The 24,252-nt window shown below is 42.9% G+C and overlaps 2 protein-coding genes across 4 annotated transcripts; one reads left to right on the forward strand and one right to left on the reverse strand.

The window, feature by feature from the left end:
- Positions 1-1,205: 1,205 nt before the first annotated feature.
- On the forward strand, positions 1,206-16,965 carry LOC106806069 (heparanase-like). 3 transcript variants are annotated; one of them, XM_014807911.1, is made up of 11 exons: positions 1,206-1,432; positions 5,051-5,316; positions 6,956-7,126; positions 11,691-11,862; positions 12,499-12,546; positions 12,776-12,869; positions 13,202-13,308; positions 14,186-14,336; positions 14,611-14,726; positions 15,801-15,950; positions 16,203-16,965. In XM_014807911.1, exons 1-11 carry the CDS (start codon positions 1,248-1,250, stop codon positions 16,375-16,377), a joined length of 1,635 nt encoding a protein of 544 aa, XP_014663397.1. In that variant the 5' UTR covers positions 1,206-1,247; the 3' UTR covers positions 16,378-16,965. The 3 variants fall into 3 exon arrangements, with proteins under 3 accessions (XP_014663397.1, XP_014663398.1, XP_014663400.1); XM_014807912.1 differs by having other exon boundaries at positions 14,186-14,297; XM_014807914.1 differs by lacking the exon at positions 5,051-5,316 and having other exon boundaries at positions 1,344-1,432.
- A 105-nt stretch (positions 16,966-17,070) lies between these two features.
- On the reverse strand, positions 17,071-19,917 carry LOC106806052 (RING finger protein 37-like). The gene is made up of 2 exons (XM_014807894.1): positions 18,710-19,917; positions 17,071-18,158 (listed from the first exon to the last, which is right to left on the reverse strand). The coding sequence occupies exons 1-2, from the start codon at positions 19,493-19,495 to the stop codon at positions 17,358-17,360; spliced, it is 1,587 nt and encodes a 528-aa protein (XP_014663380.1). The 5' UTR covers positions 19,496-19,917; the 3' UTR covers positions 17,071-17,357.
- Positions 19,918-24,252: the final 4,335 nt, after the last annotated feature.

The following is a 24,252-nucleotide window of genomic DNA, read 5'->3' on the forward strand; positions in this document are numbered from 1 at the left end:
TGGCCTAGAGATAGATTACCAAGAGTATCGTCTGTATTTAGACAATAGAATAATAGTCTATCTAGTGTATGTCTAAGGAGAGACCACATATGACGAAGAGAGAGAGAGAGAGAGAGAGAGAGAGAGAGAGAGAGAGAGAGAGAGAGAGAGAGAGAGAGAGAGAGAGAGAGAGAGAGCACGCGAGAGAGTGGGAGAGAGTAAGAGGCGGCCGGTGTTCGTTTTGCGTGCGGGTTTCGTATTTCCGATCTTAATTAAGACGAAACCACAGAAGCTCGCAAATCGGTGGTTTTTTTTTACTTTCGAAAGGTATACGACACACGTTAGAGTAATGACACATTTCAGTTGTAATTGCGCGACACTGAATGACTCGTTAACGCATAACCTATGATAATTACCATCATTCGTAATCAGTATTACGTATTGAAATGTACCGATAGATTAAAGAATGTGTATATTGTTTACCGACTAGAAGAATATCTCTTACGTTTATCGTTGTATATGTTACGCGTTCGTAAATGTGACGAATGAATGAATGAAATAGTGAATGAATAAATGAAAGAAAAGCTATTTATTTATAAAATACTATACCACGTACTTGCATACTTTATACTTGGTTTATGCATGTATTTTAACATTAAACCCCTAATGTTCCAGAAGATTTACTACTTGCTAATAATAATTGCTTATGTGCCACTAGAAATAGAGCACCCCTACACAGCCCCCTTAATTATTACTGAAAACGCCTTTACGAAATTTTGTAATCATATAAAATTGTGAAAATGTAGATCGCAGGAGATGGTATTTGAGGCACTTTTGAGTACACGTACAGCCTTCATTCTGACTACAACAATTCTCTTTTAGTAGAACAATTTATTTTTTAAATTTTGCTTCAAAATCTAGGTGCAGCTGTCCCCCCCCCCCACAGGCTACGGCCCTGGTGGTCATCTGAGTCCAAAGGAATTCACAGTCCAAAATATTATAACATATTGAGAAATTTTACTTGGATTTTTCCTATTGGACCACAGTACCATATAGCTATTCCGTAAAACAGAGTTAGGCCTACCTCGTAATTTATACTAGTCGTTGATTAGTCGTGCAACTGACGAATCAACATGGTGATATAATTTATTTCGCGATCAGCCAATAGCACACCGTGTTACAGATGTGAACATGAGAATATATTGAATCGCCAAGAGATTGCGACGCAAAAGAAGCTCATCACATCATTAGTGAATTAATCAATATGCATGAGAATGACTTCGGTGTATTTTATGTTATTGTTGCTGGTTCCTGCTGCTCGCGTGAGTGGTCACAGGAAGGTATCAATTAGCGTTGAGACGGAGGCGGGGCAGCGCAGCGTAGACGAGCGCTTTCTGAGTGTAGCCTTGGGCGCGTCCCTTATAAATCGTGAATGGAGAACCTTTGATGTCAGGTAGGCAGTCGGTTCATCACTGTGTGTAGACATTGTAGTACGACACGAGTGTCGGCAATAATGGCACTTCGCTGCTCGTTGTGTGGTGAGGTGTAATTGTTAGCGTAAATTGATATAGTGGAATGGCCTTTGACTTCGAGGTACCGGGGCGTCGGTAGTCGGTACAGGTCTAGGACAGACTGAGTCACCACCCTTACACAGACACTTGGACCGTTTCAATAATAAAATGATGGTTAATAAATACAATTAACTTGTCAGTACTAGACCTACCAGTACCAGTACCAGTAATAGCCTTAATGTTTGATTTGACCTAATATTGTAATAACTTCACTTCAACACCGTCCAATACACCGCTGCAACACATAGCGCGCACGCCATTGTGCATGCACAAATACACAGTGATATAGAGTGTATATCACTGTGTATATCACAGTGTGTATATCACTCTATATCACTGTCGAATCAAACATTAAGACTATTACTGGTACTGGTACTGGTGCTGATAGGGTCTATGTCCCCCAGGGTACTGCCGGAACGTACCCTGGTACTAAATACTATACTATCTAATATACCGGACCGTACCTCGCCTACTCCACTAACGAGTCTAGGGTGTCGCCTACGCCTACTCCCTAACCCTAACTCTTACCCTAACCCTAACCCTAACACTAACCCTAACCATATCAGCTAGATAGTTACCAGGGTACGTTCCGGCAGTACCCTGGGGGACATAGACCCTATCAGCCTAACTAGTACTGACAAGTTGTATTTATTAACCATCATTTTATTATTGAATCGGTCCAAGTACCTGTGCACCCTCACTCGTGCCGTGGTACTCATAGCTCTAGTAACTATAACCCACATACGGTTGCGGCTGCTAGTGCCAGCGGCAATCGTACGCGGGCTATAGTTAGTAACTAGAGCTATGGTACTCATAGTCACAGGCACTTACTTGGGCCGTTTCCATAATCTAAGGATGGTAAATACAAATTGTATTTACTACCAAAATCTTAATGTTTATTAGCTCTAGTCTAGCCTCTAGGCTCTATAGGCTCTAGTACTATAACTATATAGCCCGCGTACAGTTGCCGCAGGGCTATAGTATAGAACATTCTATTACGAATTCCAGGGATCAACTTATTCACAGTTACTCGCGGCTATAAAACGTCTGTGGTAGGCAATTAATGCCTCTTATCCGAAGTGAATATGTCTTAAGTTATATCACTATCAGCTACTAAAATTAAACCTCTAACTATCGTTGAAATGGTCTGCTTGCAGTATTTCTTGTGAACGCACATTATATTTACAAACTTCAAACGGCCATTTTTGGTGGCGCTGCAGCAGCGCCAGTCAGCACCAGCGGGTTGGTCCCTAGCATTCGTAATAGAATGTTCTATAGCCCTGCGGCAACTGTACGCGGGCTATAGTACTAGAGCTAAATGTTTATGTGCTCTTTTCTATCGCTTTATTGCCATGTAAATACCGTTCAAATGTTCCTCTATGACAGTCATGTGCCTGTGGCAACAAGGGCTATAGTACTAGAGCTATTAGAACTTTCAATATTAAAATGATGGTAAATAAACACGAAATATGTTTACTTACAAAATATTAATGTTTATGTATTCTCTATCTTCTAATAATTCCACCTAAATGTCGTTGAAATGCTCCTCTGCAACACATAATTCAATGAATGCATGTCACTATGCACAGACTCCCAGAAAGATGAGAAGATTACAATAGCAATTATGTGGCATTACGAGGCAGTAGAGAATACATAAACATGAGGACGTTAGTAGTATATATACAGTTTGTGTTTATTTACTATAATTTTGTTATTGAAATGGCCTAAGTGCCCGTGTGCAGGCGGGTGGTTGTTATATTTTTCTTCATCTGCCCAATTATGTACACTGGCTAATGAAGTGATATATATTTTCTTACACGGCTACACCAAACTGTGCACGGGGTCGCTTGCTGACTTTTGGCAAGTGTATGCCCATCCAATTTAAAAATGCATAGAAGACTATAGTACGCTCGCTTGCACCTATCTCTGTCATCGTATATGGTCTGTAGGTCTCACCAGACATGCTTTGCATGCATTATAAATATAAAAGATTATTGTCCCATTACCTCTGAATTCAGTGCTATCTCTGCTGTCTTTACAACTGGTAGATGTATATCACGGAAATCTGAACCAGGTAACAGAAGATTATCTACCAATTAGAAGTGGCCGCCGTGGCGACTGAGAAAAGGCTAATATCACCCAATCCCCTAGCTCTGTACTACCTAGGTAAACACGAACAATATGGGGATTTTATCTAAGTATCACTTGCATGAGTAGGTAGCACACGCGCTGGATTGGGTTTGAATGAGATTGTTAATGCGATAAATGCTGTTGCCAACAAAGACCGCGCTTGTAAGTGGGTGTGTTGGACAATGGGGACAGCGGCAGCGGTGAGGATATAATGGGTCGCGTTTCATGGTCGTTCTGTAATCGGACGGAGTTAGCGCCATTCCCATGAATATCATGTGATGTGTAAAGCAACAATTACGGAAAATCGCATGGAAAATTTTATATCTCGCACTCGTAGCTCACTCGATGGGCATAAGTGGCACGTTTCTGTCATTGTTAGTTCGTGTGGCTTTTCGCACAAAAAGAATATGTGAGAAAGATGCAGGTGCTTGTAAGGAAGATGCACCAGGTTACTGGCTCTCTATAGTGATACATTTTCGAACGTCTAAGGTGGCAAGTACTTACTGAATTTCGCAGTCTGATGCACTCACTATAGATGCACGCACTATATACAGATGCACACAATGTGCACAGCAAACATCTCGGTATCCCCCTACAGTACAATTATAGCCGGAGAAATATAGACCCGAGTGGACTCGAGTAGACAAAGGGAGCGAGCTTTCGTTGAGGCAAATCTCTAGCTGTTACGGCATCCGGTGTGATTCCGTATGCTAGAGCTCTCACTCCTGCCAGAACTGGTATGTGCCAAGAGACAAAAGATGGTATAATGCACTGCATGAGTAGTCATAAAGATCCATGTTTGTCACGTGTCTCTATCTTCACTAGTAGCTGATTGGCGATCCCTGACACCCGTAGCACCATAATTACAATCTGCGCTCTTTCTCAATGGCACAATATGCGCTCTTTCTCAATGGCACAATATGCGCTTGTACGTGGGTTGTCAGCTATAATGAGGAGACAGCCGCTCGCTTCTTAATTACTTAGGTGCCAGTTGTCTGCTGGTGCATGTGGTACTCGGTACCATGTTTGCGTGTACGTGATGATGAAGGAAGAAACCCTAGTACGACGTAACCCCCCCCGGTCGACGCATGCATGTAGTGTGCACGTTATTGTTATGCTTATACCGCACATACATGAGACGTGCACCTATCGGCTACAATTATGTGTAATATGCAACGTTAGCTGGAATGCAGTCGTGTCTTAGTTCCGCGTCGAACCTTAGCGGCAGCTGGAAGGAGTCGCAGCAGGTGACTGCCTGCGGGTTTCAGCCTGCGTGCAACTGTGGCATGCATGCGTTTTTGCAGACGTCACATTAGATGCACGGGAATAGACTCGCCGCTCTAATGGACACGCTCTTCATGCAATTGCAGATCGGCGAAACTGCGACGTCTAGCCAACGCATTGTCACCAGCGTACCTTCGACTTGGTGGAACCTATTCGGACTTTCTCATCTTTCGTGAGGACGGTGATGCAGGGGGTGGGGGCGCCGGTGGGCAAACGGATTGTGAGGACAGCGACGCGGGGGATGGTGGCACCGGCGAGCAGACGGGTCATGAAGACGCCAGAGAGACGCGCTGGCTCGATTCATATGGCGAGATTCGGCCTCCAAAGAACATCAGTAACTTCACGATGACAGGTGACAGGTGACAGACAGCCACCGCCCATGCCCCTGTCGGCCATAACGCAGCCGTGTGGAAACGGAGGGGAGGGATATATATGCTCTGCTGAAGCCATTTCGTTTTTGTGACTAGTGTAAACGTCGGCATGCTGTTGTGATATTTTCTCAGCAAAATGACAAAATGCGAAGATATTTCGTCACAACAGAATTCTTTGCAAAATGAACGATTCAATGGAGTTCAAAGCAGAAAACTGTGAAATGCGGGTATTGTTCAAAACTGCTTATATGGTAAATATTTGGGTGTATATGATGTGATCAGATGTCCATTTTAAAAGGGCAAATTTGATACTCGTGTATTCCTGATATAACCTGTTATAATTTTATCAGGAGTGTATAATATATAACCTAATAAAATTAGGTAAAGTAATACCCTGCATTACAATTCGCGCATACTTAAATTCGTGCATATATATAATTTGTAAATTATGACCACCAAAACAAAATTATTATACAAATCAAATATTCGGGACAAAAGGGTTTTTCTATAATCAATATAATAATCAATGTTTGCCAATGTTTACTTGCACCCATGAATATACATTCACAATCGGTGCACTGTCCCTAGTGTATTCCAGGTACAGGGTACTAATTCTTCCTCTAAACTCCCTTCACTGTGTTTTATAATTAAATAATCAATATGTTTGTCAGTGTTTTTTGCATTCATAATTGTTATTCCATTTGGCCAGATCCAGAGATTACCTACTTCTTTTGATCGTAGAAAGGTATCTCCAGTTATATATTAAGAGTCAGTGGAGAAAACGTGATTCATGTTACGAAATTCCATGCTACAAATGTTTCTTGGCATGCGTTTCTTTCGTAATGTGTGGTATTAATGATCTGTAAAATTCATGTAACTAGGTGTAATGGCAACATTCAAGAAATGGCTTTATTTAGGTATTATCAAATGACTAGGAAACGTTTTTAACATATTCATGGTACAGGTACTGAATTCATACTACAGCCATTAGTTGTAATAACTCTTATTTCTCAACCACCACAGCGAACTAAAAAAAGTTTAGAATTTGATTTGTGCAGCAATGATTCACCAATTATTATTATAATTCTATCAGTGAATATATATTTTGAACCTGAATATATTATGGTAAATTCCTTAATTGTGCCCAAACTTGCTTATATTAAATACATTTTCTTGTACTTATTTTATTCTAAGACTATCAAGACAATACCTAATTCTACCGATGTAGCCCCTTCGCAGTAGGACAGTAGTACAGGTATAATGGGAGCGAAGCAGCTACACCGGTAGAGCTAGACAATACCATGCGTAATACCTGCTCACTAATGCTTATAGGGTCTATGTCCCCCAGGCCCCGGGGTACTGCCAGAACGTACCCTGGGTATGGTCCGGTATACCGGAACGTACCCTGGTAACTATTTGATATGGTTAGGGTTAGGGAGTAGGCGTAGGCGACTCCCTAGACTCGTTAGTGGAGTAGGTGAGGTACGGTCCGGCATATTGGATAGTACCAGGGTACGTTCTGGTATACCGGACCGTACCCAGGGTACGTTCCGGCAGTACCCTGGGAGACATAGACCTTCTCAGCCTCACTAATGTGTTTCTTCTGAATCGTGATTTCAGCGCACGACTGGGATAACATCAACACATTTGCATCTGTGGTAGAGTGGCAACTGATTTTTGATCTGAATGTTCTGCTGAGAAATCATCTAAGATGGGATCCATCAAATGCCATGCAACTGCTAGCATACACAATGCACAGAGGTTATCATCCTGATTTTGAGCTAGGCAATGGTGAGAATTTAGTATAAACATACATAAATGTAAATTTATATATGTGTGTATATATACATAAATAAATTTATATTTTTAGCTCACCTTGACATCGTCAAGCTGAGCTATTGCCATGGGTCGTCGTACGTCCGTCCGTCCGTCCGTCAACATTTCGCTTCGGTCAACGATAACTCAGGAACCGTTTGGCCCACATGTTTGAAATTGGGTATAGTTGTTACTGCTATGCTCCCATATTAAACGTCCTATTTTGAAGCACGGCACAGCAATTTTTTGGCAAAAATGGGAATTGCCATTAGTCAGTTCAGGTTCAACGGATTTTGCTCATGTTGTTACTCATCTGACATAGTCAGAGCAGCTTTAGAATCGCATGATCGTCCGTCCCGTGCGTGCGGCTGTGCGTCGCCTCGCGTCAACTAAGTTGGGCACAAATCTTAACGCCGACGTACGGTCACGATATTCGGACGTTGGGGGGATCTGCGTCCAACACGAGTTGGGATGGCTGAATGATGGGGGGTCAAAGGTCAAGAGTGTCAAAGTGGTGTAAAAGAAAGGGGAACATTCCCATCCTTAACTTAAAGGTATAGAGGAGAAATGCCAGAATTGCCGGACAATTCAAACGGCTCAGACCTAGCGTCTGATAGTCGTGTAATAGCCATCATGGTAAGTAAAAGCCATCAACTGTGCCCTAAAATTGGAAGGTCACAGCCGTCAAAGATCAATGCGGGCACAGGGCAAGATTTTAGACATTTTCTGAGGACATGGTTGACGGAGGCGATGGAAAACTTTTTTTTTTCAGCGGTGATCCTGAGGCATTTTTATGGCTTTATGTGAAAGGACCATGAAATGTACTTATCTGTCGACAGCGAAGAGTACAGTGTCGGAAATTTATTTGACCCCTCAAAGAGAAGTGTAAAACATGGATTGTTTGTTGACTGTTACTAAAAGGAACTGGAAGCTGGCTTTTGCTATTGTGGACTTGTGAGGCTACAGTTGCAGCAGGTTCAATTGCAAAGGCAATTGTTTGTTGACAAGGTTTACGCCTCGCTTAAAATCAATTATTTCTAAAGCAGTCCTGTATTAGCACCCCTGACTGCTCACCCGTGAAACGCAGCACCTGTACAAATGAAACCCCTGATCATAGCTCCGGTGTCGTAGGCAAAACATGGGGCAGCCCTCCTGTCACGCGTACATACGCATGGCGCTGAACTGGCACTATCTAATCATAATTATAGCCTCGGCAAACCTGCAATGCAGATGTGTAACTCACAGCTGAGCGAAATTCTCGCCTCCTGAATATACTTGGATTTCAGCCCAACTTCAATGACGCGAGTTAATCACGCACGAAGAAGGTGATGCCATCCTTTGATTATTGGATGACACTTGCACGCGCCATCTCGCGGCCAGACTGCTTTGCTATTTAGAAGCCCCACTCCATCCCGCGCCGCCTCCGCCACTCTCCCCCACCACCACCCACACGCTCTGCCGCCATCGACGCATATCCATTATAAATGTTATATCACTGCCGAAGGATCATTCAAAGTTACAGCAGGACTGTAACTCTTATTACTGCTACTACCGGTTAATGCAATGCCTAGCTATCATAGATTTTTAGATCTGTATTGTAGTATCCTAGATCATGCTCTGAAGCGACGAATGCGGTTAATGGGAGGGTGCTCTTCATTCGTTTTGGCCAGTGAGTTTTAGCATCAGAACACTTGCGCGTTCAGGTGAGCCGCTGTCCGCTTCTGCGCAAGCTTGTTGCGTATGCTGAATGATAAGGCTAGAAGTTTTGATATTTAAAAAAAAATTATGCAAATTATGGTAGGGTTTTGGCAATGTATAATAGCATAAATTATATAGACACAAACAGTCTGTGGTGTCACTCTTGTCTGAGTTCGTTTTACAAGATTTCATTGACAATGATCGCATTAATGCAAAATGGTATTCTCCTCTCCACCCGTGCCGATAAAACGTCTATGATTAGAGTAGAAGATTTACAAAACATGGTCGGGAACGCGAGCATGAACCTATTTATTCAAAACGCCAATCAGCCTACAAAGCGGGTTAGCGCGGGTTCTATAAATTATTATTGCGAAGTATACAGATGGCAATCGTTTCTATAATGATATGTTGATGGTTGCTTAATTAAAAACTGACTTCTTCTTCAACTCAGACTCATTTGTGTCCTCTTTGTGGTGCAGACTACAGTGCTCATATGACACTTTCAATTACTAATAATACATTGAAGATAAATTTATATTTTTATATATATATATATATATAATATATAGAACCAGGCAACCGGGTGAATGAAAACACGTTTTGTTTATAGTAATTCCTGATAGAATTACGCTGCCATGTAGCATAACTGCAGCACTAGCTAGCTTTTAATCGCAGACAACCCAGCCGTCAAACGCACACCTCCGAATAAAGCCCCACACCTGCTACGCACACAGTGGAAACCTGCTACGCTACATTTGCGAAAAGAAGCCATTCAAGGGAAACACGCTCGCCGGAGATTAAGACGTTTGCTGGTCGTGCATCCGCATGGGTTGCCCACGTTGTGTGGCGTGGTGCTTCTCTTCATTCTTCCCTCAGCGAATTCATTAGAAGAAGCCCCGCACATCTCCGCAAAATCAAATAAGCAGTCTGGTAATGACTTCGTTAGAAGCCGGACAAGTGACGGATAGGAAGCCTAGAGATTTGATTCTAACAGAATATTGAGCCCATGTATTAGCAAGGCTTCACGTAGCATGCGCATATACTGCGTAAGCTCATTTTGCCATTTTGCCTCCTTTGTGGAGGGATGCTGACACGAGATGGAGTGTTTGTTGTTGTTGCTGTTCCTGCTCCATACATGTGCGCGTATGAGTGTGTGCATGCGTGCGTGCGTGTGTGCGTGCAGTGTATGTGACTTAGTGTCTGCGGCAATGTGCATGAATCTTTGACCCATCCAAGTGTAACCTACCAGGCGGGGCCGTGGGGGCAACAAGCACCAGCTAGAAGAGGGCATAGCGGAGAGCTGTATAGGGTCCAGTCGTGCATTTCAGTGCTTCGTACGGCAATTTTTCAGTGTCTATTGAACACTAAACTTTGGAAATCACAAGTAAAATGGAGATGTTAAGTGCTCATAAATGCCTGCATCGCGTTTTGTCCACTCGTTTTCTGGCATTGATTCCAAGAAGGGGCGAGATGAAGCACTGATGGATCCTCTTGGATCAGATGGCGATGTGAGCATCTGAGCGTTTGGGCATGCATGTGTGCGAAAGTACCTACGTGGCCGTGCGCGCGTCCATGTGTGCGTGAATCCATGCTAGCATATGTGGCAGGCAGTTTGGTGGTTACTTGTGTGTATGCAGATACAATAATGTAACCCAACAAGATGAGGGTTTCTCTAGTTGTGTTACATTTTTAGCTCGCCTTGACATCGTCAAGAAGAGCTATTGCCATGGGGTGTCGTCCGTCGTACGTCCGTCCGTCCGTCCGTCAACATTTGGCTACGGTCAACGATAACTCAAGAACCATTTGACCCACATGTTTCAAATTGCATATAGTTGTTACTCCTATGGGAGAGGGTTGAACGTCCTATTTTGAGGTTCACTTTTTGGCAAAAATGGAAATGGCCACAAGTCAGTTCATGTTCAACGGATTTTGCTCATTTCTAGTATGTGAATGAATAACGACTGGCCCCAAAACATATCACACAGGTTTTGATTTTTTTTGTAATTATGCAAATTAGGTAGTTTTTGGCAATTTTACTATGCATTTCAGTGTCTGCCTACGGTCAACGATAACTCAAGAACCGTTTGACCCACATGTTTCAAATTGAATACAGTTGTTACTCCTATGGGAGATATCTGAACTTCCTATTTTGGAGCACGCCAGTCGACCTACTTTCGAGCCACGCCCACTTTTTGGCAAAAATGAAAATGCCCATCTAAATTCATTTGATTTTGTTAAATTTTGGTATGTGAATGTGTAGGGCCAGCGGCCAGCCCCAAAACAGTTGTTACTACTATGGGAGAGATGACAACGTCCTATTACGTTTATTTCGTCTAATTGGTCAACAACTCTACAATCATACCTATATACGTGTAATATTGTGTTTTAGATTCTTCATTACAGTAATTTGACTGGAATATTTTATTGTTTTTATTTGCGCGATATTCGAAAACCAAAATGGCGATCATTTAGGCATAGCACCATCTCTGGTCAAGATTTCAGACTTTCAAATCTGAAACATTTATTTTCGCATCAAAACTTATGCATATATCATTATCAAGAGTATATAATGGGAAATATGCTATATAATGGGAGTTCTCCCATATATACTCTTGCTTTATCTAGATCTCCCCTCCCTCTTCTATCACACCCAAGGTGAGCTACAGTGTCATTGACACTTTCATTGCATCTAGGACTATGCAGGTAATCACACTCTTTGGGTGGCATCACACAGCATGCAGGCAATTGGGAGCAATGTACATCAAACGTACTCAATGATAACGTGTGGTGGTTGTTCAAACTGCTTGTTAATCAATTTAGATACATTGTTTTTCTCCCACAGAACCGGATAGCTTGAAGCATGCAGTTAATCGTACTGTGAGCAGCAAGGACTTGGCAATGGATTTCCGTATGCTATCCAGAATACTGAAGCAAAGTCCAACTCTCCAGAGCAGTCACATTGTTGGGCCAGATGTAACCAGGTCCAAGAAAAAGTCACTGAAATACCTAAAGAAGTAATTTTCTGAGATCGTATTCATATAATTCTGATTGCAGTCCTACAAGAGTAAGAAATGACATGTTCATCATCTGCATCCGTGAAGCTATGCAAGTAGAATAGACAGGTGATGTGTGGTCACGCAGCATGTTAATAAAGGCCTGTCTAATACAAGGATGCAATATGTAACTATATACGTCAATGGCGGATCTAGAGGTTAGGGGGGCCACCACTCCGTTCAGCCACTGACTAATGTTATGATACTAGTAAAATGGGGGTACCCTGGCACCGCGTGCCTTTGGCACGCCTTCACGCAAATATCAAGCCCCCCGTCTCCTGAAAGCTAGATCCGCCCCTGTACCTGTCTATATATCAAGAGTCCATAATAAAGTCTCTATTATGGACTCTTGTATACTGCTCCTTGCTCTAATCAGAGCTCTAATGTAGCTAGTTTAATACAGTGGCTCCCCCTGTTGAATAGTGTAATAGAATTTATGGTGTAGAAGCCATGATACAAATAATGTACTAGATACACACAGATTATCTAATATATTATTTCTATAGTTGCAAAATTGATATTTACCTATTGGATTCTTGTTTTTTCGGTGTAATTTGACGTCGACTTGTAAACAATTGTATTTTTTTGCATTTCCAGCTTTCTTTACCTGTCTGGCGATGTCGTAAGTGCTGTGACTATGCATCAGTAAGTACTTTCATGTGATAAGAAACGCATCTACTAATTCAAATTTTGTCGTAAATATTGCAATGTAATAATACATGTTTGATATCCTCGGTGTTTACTGCAAAGCGTGGTACTGGTAGGCATTCAATTGCAAGTTGTTATAGGAAATAACTCCATTTATTTGACATATTGTAGGATGAAAATACTTAAAAATGAACTACATGAACATATATTAGGTATTACATTCCAGGTACTATGTTGATGGAAGAACTGCAACATTAGATAATTTTACAGACCCATCTGTTTTAAATTTTCTGAAAGGTCAACTCAGTGAATTTGTGGAGGTGTGTAAAAACATTAGGTTTAATAAGGTAAAAGTTTATTTCGCATGTACATGCAATATTTGTGTTGTTTATGCTATTTATCAAAAGATCTAATTGTAAAAAGGTAAAAACTTAGTAATTCTGTCTAGAAATATGACTGCTGACTTGATGTTGCCATTTTATAAAGTTGAAATGAATCAATAAATGCACTCTCGATAGATATAGAATCAAAATCCCAATGCCTATCTACTAATGTTGTCTGTGATTGACACACAACAGAACTTGCTGTTGCTCAACAGTAAGTTAATACCTGTTGATATGCCATCCTTCACCACTGGTACTTTACTTGGCAGGCTGCCAAAGAGGCTGTGCCCGCACGGCCCCTGTGGCTGGGTGAAACCGGGTCTGCGTGGGGAGGTGGAGCCAAGGGTCTGTCAGACACCTACGTAGCTGGCTTTATGTGAGTGACCGCTCGCAAGGAGAAACAAGAGCAAGAGAAAGGGGAGAGGGCGAGGGAGAGGAGAGAGAGAATGGGGAGAGGGTAAGGGAGAGGGATATATATATATATATATATATATGGAGACAGAGAGAGAGAGTTAATGATATAGAGTGTACAAGGACCCGAATGATGTATGACATCGTGCAAATATGTAGGCCAACCTCTGCCCATATCTGTATTGTGGTTACAGTCCTATAGACCGAAGGTCCGATAGACCGAAGGTTTATTCGAATACGCAGTGGTTACACGTCCGGAATCGGTCGCCTAGCCTCCAGAATACGCATCCGGACATCCACTGATGCAGATGGGGTCGTTGTCGTATCAGGTACTACAGATATGTACCCGAGGTAGTTTTCGGTTGTTTAGTATTATGTTTATATTTTTATATGAGGTATGTTTAGGGTTAGGGTTAGGGTTAGGGCTAGGGCTAGGGTTAGGGTTAGGGTACACTTCTGTAGTACAAGTCTGGTACACTTTGTGTATACATAAATGTACCTCAGGTACATATCTGTAGTACCTGATACGACAACGACCCCTTGAGCTCCACTGATGCCGTATTCGAACGTGAATATGCCTCACATCCACCGATGCCATTATAAATCATATGATGCCACTATAAACCATATATATGCCCTAACCCTAACTCTAACCCTTTGCAATGTTCGGTCTATCGGACCTTCGGTCTATCGGACCTTCGGTCTATCGGACCTTGTATCGGCTGCCCCCCTGTATTGTAGTTAAAAGGACCATGGCAAAGGTAATGGGTAATTGATAGGGATTAATGATTAGTATTAGTGATAAGAATAATGTGTCTGCCTTTTCGTAACTCTGAATTTAGGTGGCTGGACAAGTTGGGCCTGGCAGCTCAGATGGGTATAGATGTTGTGATCAGACAGACATTTTACGATGGACACTATGCCTTGATCGACAAAGAGCTGAACCCAACACCAGTAATATGGTCACTCATGTCAATCCTTATTATTAAGAGTGTATATGCATTATTATTATTATCATTATTAATATTATTATTATTATTATTATGTTATCAAAATCGCTCTGACTACTTAACTGTCTAAATGATGCTGCATTTGCTGACATGTAATCGTTGGACCACTTACATGTCAAACTGGGCGAATTTCCCATGCTGACATTGAAAGTTACATTTACTTTGCATTCAGAATTAAGAAAGTTGAGCAAAAGCTGTTAACCAGGAGTAAAATAACAGTCCAGTCAGACAGGTGAGCATTATCAACTTTTTTGTAGGATTATTGGCTGTCTTACGTATACAAGACTCTTATCGGAAACACAGTATTGAAGATATCTTCGTCTCCAGAACTGAGCCACTTGAGATTATACGCACATTGTACAAACTACCGAAGGTAGGTACTTAACGGCACAGTTGTGAATTCTTGTGTAGGTGTTCAACCAAACTATATCTGCCTGACCAATTCTATGGCCGTGCTGCCACTTTATACTTTTTTTTCAGAAAATATACTTTTTATACTTTTTTCATGCAAAAATACCTTTAAATACTTTTTTTGCCAAAGATGGTCAAAGGTCTTCGGACTTACATTTAGGTACACTATATTTGATGAGGTTAAAGATGTGCTTTGCTAGTCTTGTTGCAGAAGGGATGGTGTGCTCTGTTCAGTGGAGTGTTTTTGCTCTCAGCTCTCTGCTGTCAGTGACTAAATGACAGAGTATTGCAGTGTTTCCCCTGCATTGACACGAGCGAGGCGGGCCGCCACACTGTCCAAAAAACCGCCTCGCTCACGAAACTTTTGGCAACTAGAAAAAGATATTCAAGAGTCTCATACAATGTGTCCAGAATAGCTTAGAATGCACCAAATTGCACCATTTTTACCAAAAAAAATGTTGTGGACCCCGGACCCCCCTAACTGGCTAAGCACATGCACTCCTTGTTTTGCTAGGATCTTGAAACACGCAAACACCACACAAAAATTTACCACCTCAGACCTTTCTGGCCAAGGCACTGCATTGCATATTCCAAACTGAGGGTACAAGAGACAGCTCCTCAAGACATTGCACACATCATTCCTGAAGCTTGTTTACATGCTGCACATAGGCTATAATGTATTCGATAATAAGGTATAGGGTATAACAAGTGACTACAAATCATGGTAGGTTGATACAAATTTATACTTTTTTAATACTTTTTTAGACAATTTTGATACTTTTTTTTCTGGACAGATTTTATACTTTTTTTGTAATAATCCTGAGTGGCAGCAGTGCTACGGGCATGTAGACGTACAATGAGCTTTCCCATGTTCTTCTAATGGATAGTTCAGTGTTGGTAAGAAACACACTAGCAATGTGTGCACATGCCTGTGTTATGTTGAATGATCGTGGTTGTAATGAATCACATTTATTAGTCGCATTTCGTCGTTATGTTGATGCATCTGGTTCTTACAGTTACATGTGCCTCAATACAGGTCTGCATATAGCAAAGGGTCAATGACAGTGTTTGCCCTCAATTTGCGTACGCATGCGATTGCACTGGAATTGCTACAGCAGCAGCACGTAGGCAACCTTACTGTTCATCAGTACCTGCTCAGCCCTCACGGAAACAGCCTAACGTCACGGTACCTGCGATTTTATTAATCATTGTAAAATATCACTTAGTGTCGCCCTCTATTGAGGGAAAACGTTGAAAACGCACATTTTCTTATATGCGCACATATATACATTTCGCAATACAACGACAACTATTGATTCGTTCCGATGAGCTTGATTTATCTATGAATGCTAAAAATGTAATGCTCTAAATTTCTTGAAATTGTCTGTAGAGGGGTGTTTTGAGGTCGAAACATTCTACTTATGCATTCTGTTAATAGGCATGTGGATTTGAATGGGGAGCGGCTACAGCTAAACACAGACGACTCGTTACCTACGTTAAGGCCACACCACCTACCAGCTGGACGACCAATTAAATTTCCGGGAATGACTTTCGCATTTTACGTACTGGTGGATGCAAATGCTGAGGCCTGCATGGACAATAAAATTTGGTGAATTACGTCGTCTTGTAGTTTAGCGACGGCGCAAACATGTTATACATATGCAAGCCAGTGTAACGTAGTTGCGTAGATAGGGGACATATAGAGAAGGTGACGTAGTCCGATTAGTAGGAAAGTGGCTAGCAGTTTTAATAATAAGGTAATAGAGTAGGGGGGGGGGGCATGCCAGCGAAAATGAGCAAAATGATCAAAACATGAACAAGAAAACTGAACAAAGGTGAACAAAAAACTAAACAAAAATGAACAAACGAAATGAGCAGAACAAAACAGGCAGAGCTCTAATTTACATCTGTACAAAATAATATATGGGCAATAGGCGTAATAAACAGCAGTTTATACATATATATATAAACATATATATACTTTGTCTCATTAACTCCTGATATATATGAAGACCATATGAAAATGCGACGGAAGAACATGTGACATTATTGAGATTGAAGGGAGAACGTGGTCAAGAAGCATTTCATGAACATGATCCAGCTGTTTATAATAATGCTTGTAAATAACTTACTTTCCTCGGTAATGATGCAGCATTTGTTGTAATTATGTATAGTGGTAAAATATTGTTTTGCACTCACTTCTAAATTTTGTTTTTTATTTTACATTTTGTCATTGTCTTGGGTATGTTTGCCTGAAGGGAGGGAGGTAAACTGGGAGATAGTTTAGTATAATGATAAATTGTAGTATTATCGACATAAATACCAAATTTCTATATATATAGTTATAACACAATTTACACGTTGTTTGCTTTTCGTAAGGAGCGATACCCATGTCAATACCTTATAATATTAATAACAAGGTCAAATTAATAATAATGATTAATAACCACCACACATGGTCGGTCACTCAAACACAAAAATGCCACAATTATTTAACACTGGTAAATAAAGACTACACACAAGGCAGTATTTACAGATCTAACAACAAATCACAGATAGCAGCTCATGAAAGTGGGAACCAGAAATCTGTAATTCACACATGAACTCTTGTGAAATCCTTTGCAGTGAACGTTGCTTCACATCTATCACAGACTTTTGCGACGTGCTTATCCTTCAGTAGACACGAGCGGCAGAAACTGTGTCCGCACGGAGGTCTGTAGAACACGCCGCTCTGCTGTCGACACCTACTACACATTGTTACGTCGTCTTCTTCGCTCGTTTTCGTTCTCAGACGAAAAGACGGTAGAGAATTGAGCGTTGCGCTCAAAACGGAATCTAGACTGGGACGGTCGTCGTCTCGCACCGTATTTTCCTTGGAAACACAGCTGTCGTGACTATCACCCTGTTGAGGCGTCAGTCTATGGCCGGAGCCCGCTCTCGCTTCACTAGTCACAGGTGACGATTCGCTTTGCAGCAATCGTGCTGATGTGCTGCGACGTAGCACGGTCGGCGATGCATTGTATACGAACATCCCCGCGGAATCGTCCGTGCTCTGTCTCTTCCGACCCGCGCGTCTCTCTTCCGGGATTCCGACCCCGACCGCGGAGGTAGGCGGAGCGTCCGGGCGACAATCGGCGAACGCTGCTCCGTGATGCGTCGCCCGGCCGCTTGTGCGTCCGACGCGCCGGCCCACATCCGGACGTCGCAGCAGGAACGCGTCGATCCTCGCCTTTAGCGGTGTGTTGGGCAGCGACGCGGCAGCGCGGGAGAAACGCACGCCCGTGAACGGGTCACTTGGCGGACGCCCCCACCGCTCCTCCTCCGCGGCGTGCCGCTCCAGCGTGCGTCTGTCCACAGTGTGACCCGACGGGAGGAGCACCGGAAGGGACATCACCTACCGGAACGATGACGAGAGAGATTCAGGGGTAGAAATCAGGAGAAAAAAAGTGATGGTCCACAGGACCATCTAGTTTGAAATTTAGATGGTCCTCCTAAATTTCAAATTGTTCTCTAAAGGTAATGCGGCGTGCAAGAAATTTACCGTAAAATGGGACCAAAATGTTCAATCGTCCGTCGGACCATTGACTTTGAAAATCTTATGGTCCTCCTGATTATTTGACGGCCCCGGACCATCGCTTATTTCGACCCAAGATTCGTCGCAGTTTACCGTGTTACGTGAAAACGCGTTCGCACGTCCATTGCAAATTCAAAAAAAATTTGAACAACTAAAAATTCACATGAAACTAGAATTACATATTCATATTAATTTAACAAATTAATAACTTTTGTACAACATGCAAAAACAGTGTGAAACTGAACCAATAACTTCGCAGCAATGGATAAAATGCATCTCAAATGAATACTAGGATACTTTTATCACCACGTGTTACAACAGCTCGCACTTCTGTCAAATGCTTACAAGTTTGCACGGACTATTCACATCACCTCAAAGGTAATCGCATCCAGAAAATCCGGCGGTATTGCATCACAGTCCGGTTCGGGGCCACCCGCGACGTCACGCGGTGGGCAGGCGATTTCGGCGAGGGTGTTAGCGCCACCTGGTGAGCATGTGGTGGCAACGTGGCGCAATGTCAGGCTGCGGTGGAGGGTAGTGAGTTCGCGCACCAGTTGCATGGCCGTGCCCGCCGCCGGCTGGCCCCAGATCTCAACGCTGCCGAGTGCTGGCACGCACGCCGCTGCCGTCGACGTGATGCGCACCGCCACATGGCGCGCCCTGGCGAGCACGACCGGGTCGCGGTGCCGCATCGGCCGCGCGGTCCCGCCCACCGGCAGCGCCCGCCCGAACGCTCCCGCCGACCTCGTCTCGCGGAAGCGAGCATTTACGAAAACGTACGACGACGGCGGCGGGGACTCTGCGACACGCGACGACGCGCGCGCGACGACGGCGAACGTCACTTGCCGCCAATCCGGCATCTCGCCGCCGTCGAGGCACGCCTCGAGGTCAGCGGGCGACCCCGGCGCGCCATGCGCCGCGAGGATCTCAAGTCCCGTCGTCGTCTGCGCGCCAACGGTCGTCGTGACGACGACGTGGCTGACGTCAACGTTGAGTGGGAGCGTGACCGTGATCGTGACAGGCGGCCTCACGAAGCGTTCGGCGAGAAATCCTCGCGAGGGACGCCGCAGCAAGTTGTCCGGCTCGTAGCCGTCGCAGCTGACGGCAGCGCAGTGGATGCGCGCGCCAAGCACTGACGCGCAGAAGTTGATGCTCATCGCAACTCACCGGTTACAGATGCTGCCTGCGACGCACCGGCTTCAACACCTACTTTACAAGCCTAAGATTTGAATTATGTACCGAGGATTAGGATATGATTATGAAGGCGCAAACCTATGGCTATATTTTAGGTCACACGCTGACGCATATTGACATATAACATCCTGTGTCATACGCAAGGCATAATCATTTACGGCTAACAGTTGAATGAGATATCAACTCCCCAACAGTACTGCTAAGTCACAGTAAGTGCTAGTAAGCGGGTGGCATCAGCTTAGGAGCGTGGCTGGCGTCCCTAATAATAATAATAGAGGAGTATGACTCGCTCGAAACGCAAGAAATTCAACATTTCCATGCCGGCCTAGTTTACCTATGATCTATTACATGATACTGAATAAAAATAACATCAGAAGTAGCGTTGTACATCCCACTTGCCCTCATACTTTACCTTGTATCGATATCTCTTCTCATTATATAGTTATGCTGAGAGGGTCTATGTCTCCCTGGGTACTGCCGGAACGTACCCTGGTAACTATCTAATATGCCGAGTATAAGTATAATATAATATCTAATGAGTCTAGGGAGTCGCCTACGCCTACGCCTACTCCCTAACCTTAACCATATCAGATAGTTACCAGGGTACGTTCCGGCAGTACCCAGGGAGACATAGACCTTATCTGCTGTACTTATAGCTTTGCACGTCAGACATGGTTTTAGTCATTCTCCAAGTCAAAGTCGCAGGCATTCCTGACCGATGCAAGTAAACAATAATGACAGCTTGCGGCGCTGTTGACGGCGTGAGACAGGGAATTATTTTATATAGCTGAATGTCACATGGTTAGGGAATCCCCTCCAATAGTGTAGAAAGCACTGATGCGCTAATAATTAATGTGACTAGTGCCATGAATATTAAAATCAAACTGGAAGACAACACAACTCTAGAACCCCGCCATCAGGCATCAATCATTGCAAAATTCACAACTCGAAACTTGAGAGACAAAATATATGAACATAGAAAACTTGCACCGACACTCGATAAAATTGGCTTCACCTCCACAGACAAAATATTTATCAATGAGAGCCTAACAGAAACCAGAAGACGACTGTTCTCAAAGTGCCTGTCACTAAAAAAAGAACAAGTGCCGCAGGGCGACAGGGCTCATCTGGTGTCTGGTGTTCTGCTGATAAATTCATTTGTGCATAGCAAGACGTCTTATACATAAGTCTTCTTTATTCTTGTTTGACTTTCGTAGCCAATTCGAACAAATATATCAGCTACACTTTTGCACCCACCTAATCTCTATATGCATTGCAGACACATGTGCATTGTAGGTTGGCAGGCAACAATTATGATTAGAAGCGTGCCAGCCATGGGCTGCCCCGTGTTTTTGCCTACCCATACGAGCATTCACTGATTCAGCCTTCAAGGTGCTATAGACAGACTGCTTTAGAAAATAATATGATTTAAGGAGCATAAACCTTGTTCAACAAACATTTGCCCTTGCAATTAAACTGTGCAACTGTAGCCTCACATTTACACAGGTATGGGCTCTAATAATAGCAAAAGCAGTTCAGTCCTTTGTTAACAGTCAACAAATCAATGTTTAACCCTCCTCTTGAGGGTCCAAAGGTTATACGACACTTACTCTTCGCATGTCAGCGAAAGTAACTTCATGGTCCTTTCAATAAAGCATAAAAATGCTAGGTCACCGCTGAAACAAAAAATTTTTCAATCGCTCTGTCAGACCATGTCCTCAGAAAATGTCTAAAATCTGCAGCCTGTGCCCATTGACCTTTGACCTCCACATTTTCGGCACGTGATGGTTTTTCCTACCATGATGCTATACAATCCGACTATCAGCGAGCCTAGGTGCGAGCCATTTAGATTTGTGCTGCAATTCTGCATTACCTCCTATACCTTAAGTTAAGGAGGCAATGTTCTTCCTTCTTTACACCTCTTGACCTTGCTGTCTTTGACCCCAGCTCAACATCCAAACTCGTTTCGATTACCCCCGCCCCCACGCCCGCGAATATCGTGACGTACGTCGAGACCGTTTAGATTTGTGCCCAACTGTTGACGACGCCACGACGCTCATGCGATTCTACAAGCTGCATCTGACTTAGACCGAATAATTCTGTCCCATATAACCTTTTTTATATTTTGGTGATGGTTATTGGAACCAAATATAACCCCAATATAACCCTCACCAAAATATAAAAAGGTTATATGGGACAGAATTATTCGGTCTACATCCGACTATGTCAGATGAGCTAAAAAGGCTACAGGTTCCTCTGGACAAGGCCCTTGGAGGCTCAAGTTTCAAGTTTCAAGAAGAGTAAAAGAGCGAAGCGGACCAGAAATGGCCAGATCCTGACCAGAAAAACTGAAGCATCTGAAATAATTCAAATTAATAACGATCAAGACCTTACAAAAATGCTATAGGATAGCCCCGCCAAAACGGCTCGGCATCTGAAGGTAAGTCTCTAAGATAACACTTACGACTAATGTTAATGTTATGAGAGGAGCGTTGACAGAAACACATCGCAGCTATTAGAAAACTCACGATAACAGGAACTTCATAATTTGATGCCACAAGGCTGCTGATTGGATGAGAATCGATCACAAAATTCAAATTCATACACATTTATTGTACATGATAGTAATTTATGCATCTTGATATTATGATGGCTAACCACATATAAATAATATTTGATGAAAAATGACACGGTCTTGAATTTATTCTGCACAACAAGACAAATTCTCTTACTGTAACACGAGACGCGAGAGTCGTGGTCAGTGCAGAGTATTTAAAACAAGTGGAAAAATATCAAACGCCATTTGTAAATGTTTTGTTTTGTTTTACGAACGGTAGATAATTAATGTTTGTGACGTGTTTTTCAAGAAAAACACACATTACTCATTAATATACAATCTAATATCACAATAATTGTAATTATTAATCTAAATGTGTTATTTTCATCTTAACATTAAAGTTACGAGAGGGTCTGGGCTCTCGTAATGTTACTGTTAGGAGGAAATTTCCGAGGATTTTTCGTTCTCGTAACATCAAGATGTTTCTGTCAACGGTTTACGAGTGGAAGTTAATATTAAGACTAATGTTAAGACTAATTTTGTTTCTGACAACGGCCCCCGATATTTATCTTGATTATGATTAATTATCCATGTGCACACTGTAACAATCCATGTAAAACTAACCAACAAGCCATCTTTTGCGACATCTGCTGTAAATGGTGTCACCTTAAATGCATATCTCTTAATCAGAAAGACCTCGAGACACTAGCATCATCTAGGGAGAGATGCACTGTAGCTGAGCAGTGAGGACGTGAAATTGTCTTTCTCGGCCAATTCTACAATTTTTGACTAAATTCTCTACAACTCTTCACTTGAAGCCTGAATATACTACAGATGAACACACCAGGGATCTGCTGATCAACAAATACTGATAAATCTATGAACTTATATGCTGTTATCCTACAATTGAATTGAACTTCCTGCCAACAAGTTCCAAAACGTCAGCCATTTTGGAAAGTCTACTTCCAGCCGCCATCTTAGTTGTTTACATCTGAAAATGTTGAACATCAGATCAGTTTTGATGTTTTTAGCTTTGGGGAGGCTCAAACCCCCAACTATTGATGATACACTAACATTCAGTCAGGACTCTTCTCACTCTACATTGCCAGCAGCGTATCAGGGCTTGAACTTTCTGGCTGTAACTTTGCGTGTGACTCAGTTTAAGCCGGGTTTATTATTGTTTATTCTTCAAAAACGATCAAGTACGTCAAAGCATGTGGCCCTAGCTACATTGCTGTTGCTGCTGCTTCTCGCGGGCGATATCGCTGAAAACCCCGGACCACCTAAGCTTGCATCATGTTACCCATGTGGCTACTGCGAACGGAATGCATCCTGGTCCCATCGTGCCATATGCTGCGATAATTGTGATATATGGTATCACAACTCATGTCTTGAATACTGCTCATCCCGTTTAAGCGAATTGGAAAAGTCCGACATGTCCTGGATATGCTCGAAGTGTGATATGCCAAACGTGGCATCATTCACATTTCACAGCTTCATGCTTTCCTCTGAGAATCGTTTCTCGGTGTTAGACCAGGACACCTCCATAGCATCAATGGACTTCGCTTTTCACCCACAGTTTGTTAGTTCACCCTTTGATCTAAAGTCGGCTTCGAGGAGATTTTCATCTACCGCACCCAGTAACCATGAACCTACGAGCGAGAATGGACATCAACGCAACGCCACGTCAACACTCTGCTACCAATTGCGAACCTGATCCTCAATTGTGAGGGGATCAAATGAGCAAAACGGCAAATTTTGTTGCTGCGGTGGACGTATGTTCAACCTAAGCGTGATTTTGGGCTGCGAGTGAAACTCGATAGCGTCGATTCAATCTGCAGAAAATTCCCTACAGGATATACGGTCTCCGCAAGACGCACCTCCATGGTGGAGGTGTGTTTATTGGCAATTACAAGCTTGCTACGCTGACATTGTGCGAAGGCTGAAGGATAGGCTCGATAGGACCGATGCCGGAAATCATACTGGTAAAGAGTTACCATGCAGAAGCAAAATCCCTGGTATGGTAGTTTTACGACCGACTGATGAAAGGACGCTGAGAAGCTAAAACAGCTGCGATCTTATCCTCCAAAACTTCTGCCTTGTTTGGCCCCGACAAACCATCCACCTGGGTGGCGATTTCACGTGCAGAGGCGCTCGAACTGG

This window comes from Priapulus caudatus, unplaced genomic scaffold (genome assembly GCF_000485595.1).
Source record: "Priapulus caudatus unplaced genomic scaffold, Priapulus_caudatus-5.0.1 Scaffold139, whole genome shotgun sequence".
Taxonomy (NCBI): Eukaryota; Metazoa; Priapulida; class Priapulimorpha; order Priapulimorphida; family Priapulidae; genus Priapulus; species Priapulus caudatus.

Bases quoted from the DNA above. Each gene is read 5' to 3' on its own strand.
- LOC106806069 (XM_014807911.1), top strand. From the start codon at position 1,248: ATGAGAATGACTTCGGTGTATTTTATGTTATTGTTGCTGGTTCCTGCT. The intron at 14,727-15,800 runs GTAGGTACTTAA...GCCTCAATACAG, and splicing joins CATTGTACAAACTACCGAAG to GTCTGCATATAGCAAAGGGT. The intron at 15,951-16,202 runs GTACCTGCGATT...TTCTGTTAATAG, and splicing joins GGAAACAGCCTAACGTCACG to GCATGTGGATTTGAATGGGG.
- LOC106806052 (XM_014807894.1), bottom strand. From the start codon at position 19,495: ATGAGCATCAACTTCTGCGCGTCAGTGCTTGGCGCGCGCATCCACTGC. The intron at 18,159-18,709 runs GTGATGTGAATA...TCGTTCCGGTAG, and splicing joins TGGATGCGATTACCTTTGAG to GTGATGTCCCTTCCGGTGCT.